A 13,714-nucleotide genomic window follows, 5' to 3' on the forward strand; every position below is an offset into this window, starting at 1 on the left:
CTTTTACCTCCACGACAATACATCGGCGAAACACTTTAGCTACGGAGCTAACGTGATAGCATCGTGCTTAACTGCATATAGAAACAGACGAAATAAGCCCCTGACTGGAAGGATAGACAGAAGATCAACAATACTACCAAACTTTGGACCTGTAACCACACGGTTAAAGGCCTACTGAAATGAATTTTTTTTATTTAAACGGGGATAGCAGATCTATTCTATGTGTCATACTTGATCATTTCGCGATATTGCCATATTTTTGCTGAAAGGATTTAGTATAGAACAACGACGATAAAGATTGCAACTTTTGGTATCTGATAAAAAAAAGGCTTGCCCCTACCGGAAGTAGCGTGACGTAGTCAGTTGAACATATACGCAAAGTTCCCTATTGTTTACAATGATGGCCGCATGAAGTGAGAGAGATTCGGACCGAGAAAGCGACAATTTCCCCATTAATTTGAGCGAGGATGAAAGATTTGTGGATGAGTAAAGTGCAAGTGAAGGACTAGTGGGGAGTTGAAGCTATTCAGATAGGGAAGATGCTGTGAGAGGCGGGGGTGACCTGATATTCAGCTGGGAATGACTACAACAGTAAATAAACACAAGACATATATATACTCTATTAGCCACAACACAACCAGGCTTATATTTAATATGCCACAAATTAATCCTGCATAAAAACACCTGCGTGTTTGTTATGCTAGCTCCTAGCTCCTCTGCTAGCTCCTAGCTCCATAGAACACGCCAATACAATTCAAACACCTGATCAACACACACAATCACTCAGCCCAAAAGACCGTTCACCTAACCCAAGGTTCATAAAGCTTATATATTTTAAAAAAGTTACGTACATACGCAAAAAAAAGTTGCGCACATACGGTCAAGCGATCAAATGTTTAGAAGCCAAAGCTGCATACTCACAGTAGCACGTCTGCGTCTTTGTCATCCAAATCAAAGTAATCCTGGTAAGAGTCTGTGTTGTCCCAGTTCTCTACAGGCGTCTGTGTATCGAAGTCAAAAGTCCTCCTGGTTAGAGTCTCTGTTATCCGAGTTCTTCCATCTTGACTGCATCTTTCGGGAATGTAAACAAAGAAGCGCCGGCTGTGTACTGTTGTTGCTGACTACGTTCGAAAAATACGTCCATTTCGCACCGACAACTTTCTTCTTTGCTTGCTCAGCTTCCTTCTCCATAATGCAATGAACATGATTGAAACAGATTCACGAACACAGATGTCCAGAATACTGTGGAATTATGAAATGAAAACAGAGCTTTTTCGTATTGGCTTCAATGTGGAAGGCATACCCGTGTTCCCCGGTCTACGTCACGCGCATACGTCATCCTCAGAGGCGTTTCGAACCGGAAGTTTAGCGGCAAATTTAAAATGTCACTTTATAAGTTAACCCGGCCGTATTGGCATGTGTTATAATGTTAAGATTTCATCATTGATATAAAAACTATCAGACTGCGTGGTCGGTAGTAGTGGCTTTCAGTAGGCCTTTAAAGGCCTACTGAAAGCCACTACTAGCGACCACGCAGTCTGATGAAAACGTCTAGGTATGATGACGTTTGCGCGTGACGTCAAGGGTTGAAGCGGAAGTATTGGGACACATTGTATCCCAATACAAAAAGCTCTGTTTTCATCGCAAAATTCCACAGTATTCTGGACATCTGTGTTGGTGAATCTTTTGCAATTTGTTTCATGAACAATGGAAATAGCAAAAAAGAAAGTTGTAGGTGGGAAGCGGTGTATTAGCGGCCGGCTGCAGCAACACAAACACGTAGCGGCTACGTCGTAGCCGGTGCTTCATTGTTTACATTCCCGAACGATGACAGTCAAGCTTTACCATTGGCCTGTGGAGAACTGGGACAACAGAGACTCTTACCAGGTTGGATACGCGCTACCGTGAGTACGCAGCTGCGGCTTCCAGACATTTGATGGCTTGCCCGTACGTGCGTGCCGCTATGTGCATGTCACGTACGTAACTTTGGGGAAATATATGTGCTGTGTGAACTTTGCGGAGGTGAACGGTACTTTGGGCTGTGGGATTGAGTGTGTTGTGCGGGTGTTTGAGTTGTATTGGCGGGTTATATGGACGGGAGGGGGGAGGTGTTTGTTACGCGGCATATTAAATATAAGCCTGGTTGTGTTGTGGCTAATAGAGTATATATATGTCTTGTGTTTATTTACTGTTTTGAATATCAGGTCCCACCCGCCTCTCACAGCATCTTCCCTGTCTGAATCGCTTCCACTGCCCTCTAATCCTTCACTCTCACTTTCCTCATCCACGAATCTTTCATCCTCGCTCAAATTAACGGGGAAATCGTCGCCTTCTCGGTCCGAATCGCTCTAGCTGCTGGTGGCCATGATTGTAAACAATGTGCAGATGTGAGGAGCTCCACAACCTGTGACGTCACGCTACTTCCGCTACAGGCAAGGCTTTTTTTTTATCAGCGAGCAAAAGATGCTAACTTTATCGTCGATGTTCTCTACTAAATCCTTTCAGCAAAAATATGGCAATATCGCGAAATGATCAAGTATGACACATAGAATGGATCTGCTATCCCCGTTTAAATACGAAAATCTCATTTCAGTAGGCTTTTAAACATGTGATGGTGGTTCTTTGGTGCGTCTGCCTCACTATACCAAGGTCCTGGGTTCCATCCTGCGCTCCAAAGACATGCACCTGCGGATAGGCCCCTCCCACTTCCAAAGACATGCACCTGGGGATAGGTTGATTGGCAACACTGGGGGTACGGCGTGGCGCAGTTGGGAGAGTGGCTGTGCCAGCAACCTGAGGGTTCCTGGTCCAATCCCCACCTTCTACCATCCTAGTCACGTCCGTTGTGTCCTTGAGCAAGACACTTCACCCTTGCTCCTGATGGGTCCTGGTTAGCGCCTTGCATGGCAGCTCCCGCCATCAGTGTGTGTGTGAATGTGGAAATAGTGTCAGAGCGCTTTGAGTACCTTAAAAAGGTAGGAAAGCGCTATGTATTGGGGCGGTATGGCATAGTGGGGAGAAACCTGAGGGTTGCAGGTTCGTTCCCCGCTGGTTATGTGGTAGCAACACAGGACGTGGGTGATTAGCGAGTCCTAAACGTTGGTAGCGACACAGGACGTCAGTGATTAGTGAGTCCCAAACGTTGGTAGCGACACAGGACGTCAGTGATTAGTGAGTCCTAAACGTTGGTAGCGACACAGGACGTCAGTGATTAGTGAGTCCTAAACGTTGGTAGCGACACAGGACGTCAGTGATTAGTGAGTCCCAAACGTTGGTAGCGACACAGGACGTCAGTGATTAGTGAGTCCTAAACGTTGGTAGCGACACAGGACGTCAGTGATTAGTGAGTCCTAAACGTTGGTAGCGACACAGGACATGGGTGATTAACTAGTCCTAAACGTTGGTAGCGACACCGGACCTGGGTGATTAGTGAGTCCTAAACGTTGGTAGTGACACAGGACGTAAGTTATTAGTGAGTCCTAAATGTTGGTAGTGACACAGGACATGGGTGATTAACTAGTCCTAAACTTTGGTAGCGACACAGGACGTCAGTGATTAGTGAGTCCTAAACGTTGGTAGCGACACAGGACGTCAGTGATTAGTGAGTCCTAAACGTTGGTAGCGACACAGGACGTCAGTGATTAGTGAGTCCTAAACGTTGGTAGCGACACAGGACGTGGGTGATTAGCGAGTCTTAAATGTTGGTAGCGACACAGGACACGTTGGTAGCGACACAGGACACGTTGGTAGCGACACAGGACACGTTGGTAGCTACACAGGACACGTTGGTAGTGACACAGGACGTAAGTTATTAGTGAGTCCTAAATGTTGGTAGTGACACAGGACATGGGTGATTAAGTAGTCCTAAACGTTGGTAGCGACACAGGACATGGGTGATTAACTAGTCCTAAACGTTGGTAGCGACACCGGACCTGGGTGATTAGCGAGTCCTGAACGTTGGTAGCGACACAGGACGTCAGTGATTAGCGAGTCCCAAACGTTGGCAGCGACACAGGACGTCAGTGATCAGCGAGTCCCAAACGTTGGTAGCGACACAGGACGTCAGTGATTAGCGAGTCCCAAACGTTGGTAGCGACACAGGACGTGGGTGATTAGCGAGCCCTAAACGTTGGTAGCGACACAGGACACGTTGGTAGTGACACAGGACGTAAGTTATTAGTGAGTCCTAAATGTTGGTAGTGACACAGGACATGGGTGATTAACTAGTCCTAAACGTTGGTAGCGACACAGGACTTGGGTGATTAGTGAGTCCTAAACGTTGGTAGCGACACAGGACGTGGATGATTAGCGAGTCCTAAACATTGGTAGCGACACAGGACATGGGTGATTAGCGATTCTTAAACGTTGGTAGCGACACAGGACATTGGTGATTAGCGAGTCCTAAACGTTGGTAGTGACACAGGACGTAAGTTATTAGTGAGTCCTAAATGTTGGTAGTGACACAGGACATGGGTGATTAACTAGTCCTAAACTTTGGTAGCGACACCGGACCTGGGTGATTAGTGAGTCCTAAACGTTGGTAGCGACACAGGACGTTGATGATTAGCAAGTCCTAAACATTGGTAGCGACACAGGACATCTGTGATTAGCGAGTCCTAAACGTTGGTAGCGACACAGGACATGGGTGATTAGCGAGTGCTAAACGTTGGTAGCGACACAGGACATGGGTGATTAGCGAGTGCTAAACGTTGGTAGCGACACAGGACATCAGTGATTAGCGAGTCCTAAACGTTGGTAGCGACACAGGACATCAGTGATTAGCGAGTCCTAAACGTTGGTAGCGACACAGGACGTGGATGATTAGCAAGTCCTAAACATTGGTAGCGACACAGGACATCTGTGATTAGCGAGTCCTAAACGTTGGTAGCGACACAGGACATCAGTGATTAGCGAGTCTTAAACGTTGGTAGCGAAACAGGACGTGAGTGATGAGTGAGTCCTAAACGTTGGTAGCGAAACAGGACATCAGTGATTAGCGAGTCCTAAACGTTGGTAGCGACACAGGACATCAGTGATTAGCGAGTCCCAAACGTTGGTAGCGAAACAGGACGTGAGTGATTAGCGAGTCCTAAATGTTGGTAGCAACACAGGACCTTGATGATTAGCGAGTCCTAAATGTTGGTAGCGACACCGGACGTGGGTGATTAGCGGGTCCTAAAGTTGGTGGCGGCGTGTGCGTGCAGGAGCTGGAGGACATGCTGCCATCACGGTCGGAGGCGCCCATCATCACGGGCGACACGGAGGAGGTGGACCTGCAGGACTACGACGTCAGCCAGGGCTCCTCGTCGGGCGGCCGCAGGGAAGCCTACAACGACAGCTCCGACGAGGAGGGCGGCCCCCACGGCCCCGGGGTCCAGTGCGCCCACCAGTAGGGGGGGTGAAGGAGGGCGTGGCACGGAGCGACGTCGTGAGGGCTTGCATCACATCTAGAGACTTGATCAGGTATTTAAAGAGGCGGCTGCACTGATCCAGTGCCCCCCCCCCCCCACACTTCTACAGTATGTCCTCTAGGGGGGGCACTGGATCCTCCGCACAGAAGAATGTCTCCTTTCTTCATTTTTGTTTTTCCATAGAATATACAATAATTTAAACCTTTTCATCCACAAGGCGCCAGTCATGAGTCATTTTTTTATAACTTGATTATCTGTCTAGGTTTTTACTTTAAACCCCCCCCACCCCCCCACCCCCGCTTTACGTTTTTAGACCCTGACACCACACCTTCATCGTGTGCTTCTTTCTCCACCACTTGCTTTGGCGCCTGTATTCCAAGTGGTGTGGTTTTTAAAAACAAAAACGCCTACATTTAAAAAAAATATATAAATAAAAAAAAAGGTAAAATACAAACTGGCCTGCATCTGTGCTGAGACCGTGTGCATGTCAAATAAATAAAGAGCTTTGGTTCCTGCACTTGTACAGCAGACTCGTGAAGACGCGCCTCAAAGTGTTGAAATTGTTGAATAAATGTTTGAAGCAGTCAGTTAGTCTCCTCATTCCACGCTGGAAATGTGCAAAAACAAGATATTTGCTGCTCAAACTGGTCAACTTTGTTATTTGTTGCAAATATTAGCTCATTTGGACATTGATGCTTGCATCATGTCTCAAAAAAGCTGGCACAAGTTGCAAAAAAGACTTGAGAACGTTGAGGAATGCTCATCAAAGACTTATTTGGAACATCCCACAGGTGAACGGGCTAATTGGGAACAGGTGGGTGCCATGATTGGGTATAAAAGCAGCTTCCACAAACAAGGACGGGGTCGAGGGTCACCACTTTGTCGACAAATGCCTGAGCAAATTGTTTAAGGACAACATTTCCCAACAAGGAATTTAGGGATTTCACCATCCACGCTCCGTAATATCATCAAAGGGTTCCGAGAATCTGGAGAAATCACTGCACATAAACGATATTACGGACCTTCAGGATCCCTCAGGTGGAACTGCATCAAAAAGCCACATCGGTACGTAAAGGATATCACCACATGGGCTGAGGAACACTTGAGAAAACTACTGTCAGTAACTACAGTTGGTCGCTGCATCTGTAAGTGCAAGATAAAACTCTTTAATATGCCGAGCCAAAACCATTTATCAACAACACCCGGAAACGCCGCCGGCTTCGCTGGGCCCCGAGCTCATCTAAGATGGACTGATGCAAAGTGGAAAAGTGTTCTGTGGTCTGACGAGTCCACGTTTCAAGTGATACATACGTTTTAGTCTTCTACATCATCAGTGTGATTAGTTTTGTCCTAAAAGGCCTGACCTATCAGATCACACGCATGCAATACACGTGTCGAAAGTGTAATTAACCCTTTAACACCTAAAGTATCATAGGTGATACATAAAGTATCATAGGTGAAACATACGTTTTAGTCTTCTACATCATCAGTGTGATTAGTTTTGTCCTAAAAAGCCTGACCTATCAGATCACACACGTGCAATACAGGTGTCGAAAGTGTAATTAACCCTTTAACACCTAAAGTATCATAAGTGATACATACGTTTTAGTCTTCTACATCATCAGTGTGATTAGTTTTGTCCTAAAAAGCCTGACCTATCAGATCACACGCGTGCAATACATGTGTCGAAAGTGTAATTTACCCTTTAACACCTAAAGTATCATAAGTGATACATACGTTTTAGTCTTCTACATCAGTGTGATTAGTTTTATCCTAAAAATCCTGACCTATCAGATCACACGCATGCAATACATGTGTCGAAAGTGTAATTAACCCTTTAACACCTAAAGTATCATAAGTGATACATACGTTTTAGTCTTCTACATCATCAGTGTGATTAGTTTTGTCCTAAAAAACTGACCTATCAGATCACACGCATGCAATACACGTGTCGAAAGTGTAATTAACCCTTTAACACCTAAAGTATCATAAGTGATACATACGTTTTATTCTTCTACATCATCAGTGTGATTAGTTTTGTCCTAAAAAGCTTGACCTATCAGATCACACACATGCAATAAACGTGTCGAAAGTGTAATTAACCCTTTAACACCTGAAGTATCATAGGTGATACATACGTTTTAGTCTTCTACATCATCAGTGTGATTAGTTTTGTCCTAAAAGGCCTGACCTATCAGATCACACGCATGCAATACCGGTGTCGAAAGTGTAATTAACCCTTTAACACCTAAAGTATCATTAGTGATACATACGTTTTAGTTTTCTACATCATTAGTGTGATTAGTTTTGTCCTAAAAAGCCTGACCTATCAGATCACATGCATGCAATACATGTGTCGAAAGTGTAATTAACCCTTTAACACCTAAAGTATCATAGGTGATACATACGTTTTAGTCTTCTACATCATCAGTGTGATTAGTTTTGTCCTAAAAGGCCTGACCTATCAGATCATACGCATGCAATACATGTGTCGAAAGTGTAATTAACCCTTTAACACCTAAAGTATCATAGGTGATACATACGTTTTAGTCTTCTACATCATCAGTGTGATTAGTTTTGTCCTAAAAGGCCTGACCTATCAGATCACACGCATGCAATACACGTGTCAAAAGTGTAATAACCCTTTAACACCTAAAATATCATAGGTGATACATGAAGTATCATAGGCGAAAAATACATTTTAGTCTTCTACATCATCAGTGTGATTAGTTTTGTCCTAAAAAGCTTGACCTGTCGGATCACACGCATGCAATACACATGTCGAAAGTGTAATTAACCCTTTAACACCTAAAGTATCATGAGTGATACATACATTTTAGTCTTCTACATCATCAGTGTGATTAGTTTTGTCCTAAAAAGCTTGACCTATCAGATCACACACATGCAATAAATGTGTCGAAAGTGTAATTAACCCTTTAACACCTAAAGTATCATAGGTGATACATACGTTTTAGTCTTCTACATCATCAGTGTGATTAGTTTTGTCCTAAAAAACTGACCTATCAGATCACACGCATGCAATACCGGTGTCTAAAGTATAATTAACCCTTTAACACCTAAAGTATCATAAGTGATACATACGTTTTAGTCTTCTACATCAGTGTGATTAGTTTTGTCCTAAAAAGCCTGACCTATCAGATCACACGCATGCAATACACGTGTCTTCCACAAGAGGGCAGTATATTACTTCTTAGAGGGCTGTCAAGACAGGAGACACCTGATTTTTTAAGATAAACTTTACCAAATTTAAAAGGAATAAGGTAATACAAATATATTTTTTATTGACACATCAGTAGTAACACTTAACATGTTGATGCAATGGGAAATTACTTAATATTTCATTACATATTTTATAGTAAAATTGTTTTTGAGAATGTGTATCAAATTGGAAACAACAGATATTAACTCTAAATTAGTCAGTTGGTAATTTATTGTGATGTAGCCTGAACCGCGTGTTTGTTTGCAACAATGTTCCTGCTTGACGATATAATTCGCCACCCCAACTTTCGCCCTGTTAGTACTTCTCGCTACACAATACTTACCCCCATTCTACCAGTAAAGGGCGACACAGACCAGGTTTAAATCAACCTACCAGACTAGACTACTGCAACTCACTTCTTGTGGGGGTCCCCAGCAAGAACCTTCCAGAAGCTGCAGTACTTACAGAATAGTGCTGCTAGGATCCTGGTGAGAGTGCGGAAATACCACCACCCAACTCTCAAATCCCTTCACTAGCTTCCTGTTCCACTCAGGATTGAATACAAAGTCTCCCTACTAACCCACCAGTGCCTCCATGGAAATGCCCCCCCTCTACCTCAAAGAACTACTCACCCCCAAATCCTCCACACGACACCTCTGCTCCGGACAGGCTAACCTCCGAGGACAAAGCTACGAACAATGGGAGTCTGTGGAATGCTCTCCCTGACCACCTGAGGGCACCACAGACTGTGGATGCTTTTAAAAAAGGCTTAAAACCCCTTCTTTTTAAAAAAGCCTTTTTTTTTTAGATATATGCATGCTAGTTTTAGCTATTTGGCTGTTGTAGTTTTTATTTATTATTTTATTTATCATTTTATTATTTATTTTTTTAATAGACTGTAGCACTTTGAGGTTGTTTACTCAATGTAAAGTGCTTTTTACAACTAAAATCTATTATTATTATTAATTACAGTGCAGACACTTTGTGGGGCGCAACCTGACAAATTCATCTTCCTGTGGGAAAAAAGCTACTTTCTAGTTTGACAACACACCATAAATAGTTATACAGTGCTGCCATCTAGTGGTCTTGGAAGTGCAACTGCATTGCAAATGAGACAAAGCTACAAACTATGGGAGTCTGTGGAACGCTCTCCCTGACCACCTGAGGGCACCACAGACTGTGGACGCTTTTAAAAAAGGCTTAAAAACCCTTCTTTTAAAAAAAGGCTTTTTTTTATAGATACATGCATGCTAGTTCTTAGCTATTTGGCTGTTCTAGTTTTTATTTTTATTTAATTTTTTTATAATTTTTTTTTTTTTTTTTAATGCACTGTAGCACATTGAGGTTGTTTACTCAATGTAAAGTGCTTTTTACAACTAAAATCTATTATTATTATTACTTACAGTACAGACACTTTGTGGGGCGCAACCTGACAAATTCATCTTCCTGTGGGAAAAAAGCTACTTTCTAGTTTGACAACACACCATAAATAGTTATACAGTGCTGCCATCTAGTGGTCTTGGAAGTGCAACTGCATTGCAAATGAGACAAAGCTACGAACTATGGGAGTCTGTGGAACGCTCTCCCTGACCACCTGAGGGCACCACAGACTGTGGACGCTTTTAAAAAAGGCTTAAAAACCCTTCTTTTAAAAAAAGCCTTTTTTTTTTTTAGATATATGCATACTAGTTTTAGCTATTTGGCTGTTCAAGTTTTTATTTTTATTTAATTTTTTTATTATTTTTTTAATGCACTGTAGCACTTTGAGGTTGTTTACTCAATGTTAAGTGCTTTTTACAAATAAAATCTATTATTATTATTATTATTACTTACAGTATTGACACTTTGTGGGGCGCAACCTGACAAATTCATCTTCCTGTGGGAAAAAAGCTACTTTCTAGTTTGACAACACACCATAAATAGTTATACAGTGCTGCCATCTAGTGGTCTTGGGAGTGCAACTGCATTGCAAATTAGACTAATGTCATCAGAAAAGAAGATATAACAACTCATAATTATAATTTTTTAATGTTACATCAATAAATGATCAAACAATTTACATTAACATACAAAAGTACCGAAAATGTTTACTATTATACACTTTATTGTGATTCATCATCATCACACTGTGAAGACACAGCTGTGTGTAATCATACATTTAGCCAGCAGGTGGAGTCTTGTGCATGCGTCGAAGCTTCGAGAAACTCAAAGTGGTTCAATCTTCATCTGACCATCACTAAAACAGAGCACGACCTATTTCCTAAATAAAATATCGACACTTCCGTCTTTGTCCGTCACAAATATAAAAATAAAAAAAAATAGCGTGTCAAAACAAACCCTTTTGCAAACTAATTTACTTTTTCTACGCTCCGCACACGTTCTTCTTCGGCGGTCCACTGCATAGACATGTTATTAGTAGACGCAACATTGGTTGCTGTGGCGCGAGAAATTGGGCCGCCATCTTGAAGTGGTGGCGATGAGCCGGCGAGCAGCCTAAAATGACAGTTGACAGGTAGGAAACAAAGATGCTAAACTGACAGTTGACAGGTAGAAAACAAAGATGCTAAACTGACAGTTGACGGGTAGAAAACAAAGATGCTAAACTGACAGTTGACAGGTAGACAACAAAGATGCTAAACTGACAGTTGACGGGCAGAAAACAAAGATGCTAAACTGACAGTTGACGGGCAGAAAACAAAGATGCTAAACTGACAGTTGACGGGTAGAAAACAAAGATGCTAAACTGACAGTTGACGGGTAGAAAACAAAGATGCTAAACTGACAGTTGACGGGTAGAAAACAAAGATGCTAAACTGACAGTTGACAGGTAGAAAACAAAGATGCTAAACTGACAGTTGACAGGTAGAAAACAAAGATGCTAAACTGACAGTTGACAGGTAGAAAACAAAGATGCTAAACTGACAGTTGACAGGTAGAAAACAAAGATGCTAAACTGACAGTTGACAGGTAGAAAACAAAGATGCTAAACTGACAGTTGACAGGTAGAAAACAAAGATGCTAAACTGACAGTTGACAGGTAGAAAACAAAGATGCTAAACTGACAGTTGACAGGTAGAAAACAAAGATGCTAAACTGACAGTTGACGGGTAGAAAACAAAGATGCTAAACTGACAGTTGACAGGTAGAAAACAAAGATGCTAAACTGACAGTTGACGGGTAGAAAACAAAGATGCTAAACTGACAGTTGACGGGTAGAAAACAAAGATGCTAAACTGACAGTTGACGGGTAGAAAACAAAGATGCTAAACTGACAGTTGACGGGTAGAAAACAAAGATGCTAAACTGACAGTTGACAGGTAGAAAACAAAGATGCTAAACTGACAGTTGACAGGTAGAAAACAAAGATGCTAAACTGACAGTTGACAGGTAGAAAACAAAGATGCTAAACTGACAGTTGACAGGTAGAAAACAAAGATGCTAAACTGACAGTTGACAGGTAGAAAACAAAGATGCTAAACTGACAGTTGACAGGTAGAAAACAAAGATGCTAAACTGACAGTTGACAGGTAGAAAACAAAGATGCTAAACTGACAGTTGACAGGTAGAAAACAAAGATGCTAAACTGACAGTTGACGGGTAGAAAACAAAGATGCTAAACTGACAGTTGACAGGTAGAAAACAAAGATGCTAAACTGACAGTTGACAGGAATGTAATAGAAAATATCAATACAAAGTGTCAAGACAGAATAAACTCTGCTGCTGCAGCAACAGAGATACAGTCTAAGATATATAGATATCTAATGTATTCATACATTGTTTATGTAGCATGTATATATAACCTAATCATATTTCTTCAATTTAAAAATAGTTGACCGTTTTTTTCCCCCCTTCTCTGGGATTATATTATATTATATTTTGATCTGGTCACTTCTAGCATATAAGAATATTCTATTACTGTTAAGCAAACTATGAATAATAAAACGTGTCCTTTATCATAGCTACACGTATGACAAAAAAAAGGGGGTGAAAATCAGTGGTATTCAGTGAGGTAAGACGAATGAAATGCGCTGACAGTTCATTGCTCCTGCCAAATGAATTGCACTGATCACCACTCCAAGATGGCGGCCCGCGTCTCGTCAGCGCCAGTAGGCAGTAGCGCTCCATGCTGCTTAGCCTCAGAGCATGTCTATGGGTTTCTTCAAAACAACTGCACTTGGAGATTTATTGAAATGCAATTTTTGAGAGTCCGTTTTATTCTGATGTTTGTTTATTTATTTAAGATAATTAGCTTATTGACCTTGTGGCTAAAAATACCAGTAAATAATACTAAAATGGGTTTGAAAGTGTTACTTGCATTATATTAGTTTGGTCACAGTTAATGTCAACTTTTCAACTAATCATGATTATTATTGTCAAATGCTAACAATTGTTAGTTGTTTGAATATCGTATATTATATGTACCAAAATCAGAAAACAATCGTGGTAAAACATTTTTTTACATATCTATATAAACGTATTTTCCGGTCAAATGGTATCTGGCGCCGTGGCTTAGTTGGTTAAAGCGCCTGTCTAGTAAACAGGAGATCCTGGGTTCGAATCCCAGCGGTGCCTTTTAGAAGACGTTACATCAGTCGTACTTTTAACTATTATTAATTATTATTATTAATTATTATACCTTTCAAGTGGCGCTACAAAAAAACCGACAGACCCTCTGATGTCATCAATAAAGGAAGTTATTACTTTATATTAAAACATGTGCTCGTTTGACCACAAGGGGGCGAAGTTGATCTCCCGAAAAAGGAAAATTCTGAACAAAATGTTGCTGCTTTTCAAAAATAATTATTAATGAACGTGATTAATAAAATAAAACCTCAAAATGACGTCTTGATGAAGTGATATTCGAACTGGAAAATTTTGGCTCCTGCTCAGGTTGCTCAACATAAAGAGACAAGATTGAAACGGAAACGGCTTTCAAAATAAAACCACAAATAAAGTCCATCTCAACTATTTTGCTTAAACCACCCAATTTGATCAGAACCATCGCGACAACGACTCAGCACAGACGTAATCAGATTAATTATTTGCAACATGAACCGAGCGATTTCTACTTAGTATACATTTC

The 13,714-nt window shown here is 41.7% G+C and overlaps 1 protein-coding gene and 1 non-coding gene across 3 annotated transcripts in view; both read left to right on the forward strand.

The window, feature by feature from the left end:
- Positions 1 to 5,998, forward strand: part of dnaja2a (DnaJ heat shock protein family (Hsp40) member A2a) — a 32,018-nt gene extending 26,020 nt beyond the window's left edge. Inside the window, exons 9-10 of one of the 2 annotated variants that reach the window (XR_009821155.1) lie at positions 5,205 to 5,481; positions 5,538 to 5,998. Coding sequence is in view for 1 of the 2 variants with exons in the window: in XM_062020982.1 (XP_061876966.1) it covers positions 5,205 to 5,393 (189 nt within the window). In the remaining variant the exon portion in view is untranslated. Of the gene's footprint in view, positions 1 to 5,204 lie in introns of both variants that reach the window. The other variant, XM_062020982.1, reaches the window with a different exon arrangement.
- Positions 5,999 to 13,129: 7,131 nt separating this feature from the next.
- Positions 13,130 to 13,203, forward strand: trnat-agu (transfer RNA threonine (anticodon AGU)). Its single transcript has one exon. It is a non-coding gene; the product is annotated as a tRNA-Thr (tRNA).
- Positions 13,204 to 13,714: the final 511 nt, after the last annotated feature.

Source organism: Entelurus aequoreus, linkage group LG02, assembly GCF_033978785.1.
Source record: "Entelurus aequoreus isolate RoL-2023_Sb linkage group LG02, RoL_Eaeq_v1.1, whole genome shotgun sequence".
NCBI classification, from domain to species: Eukaryota; Metazoa; Chordata; class Actinopteri; order Syngnathiformes; family Syngnathidae; genus Entelurus; species Entelurus aequoreus.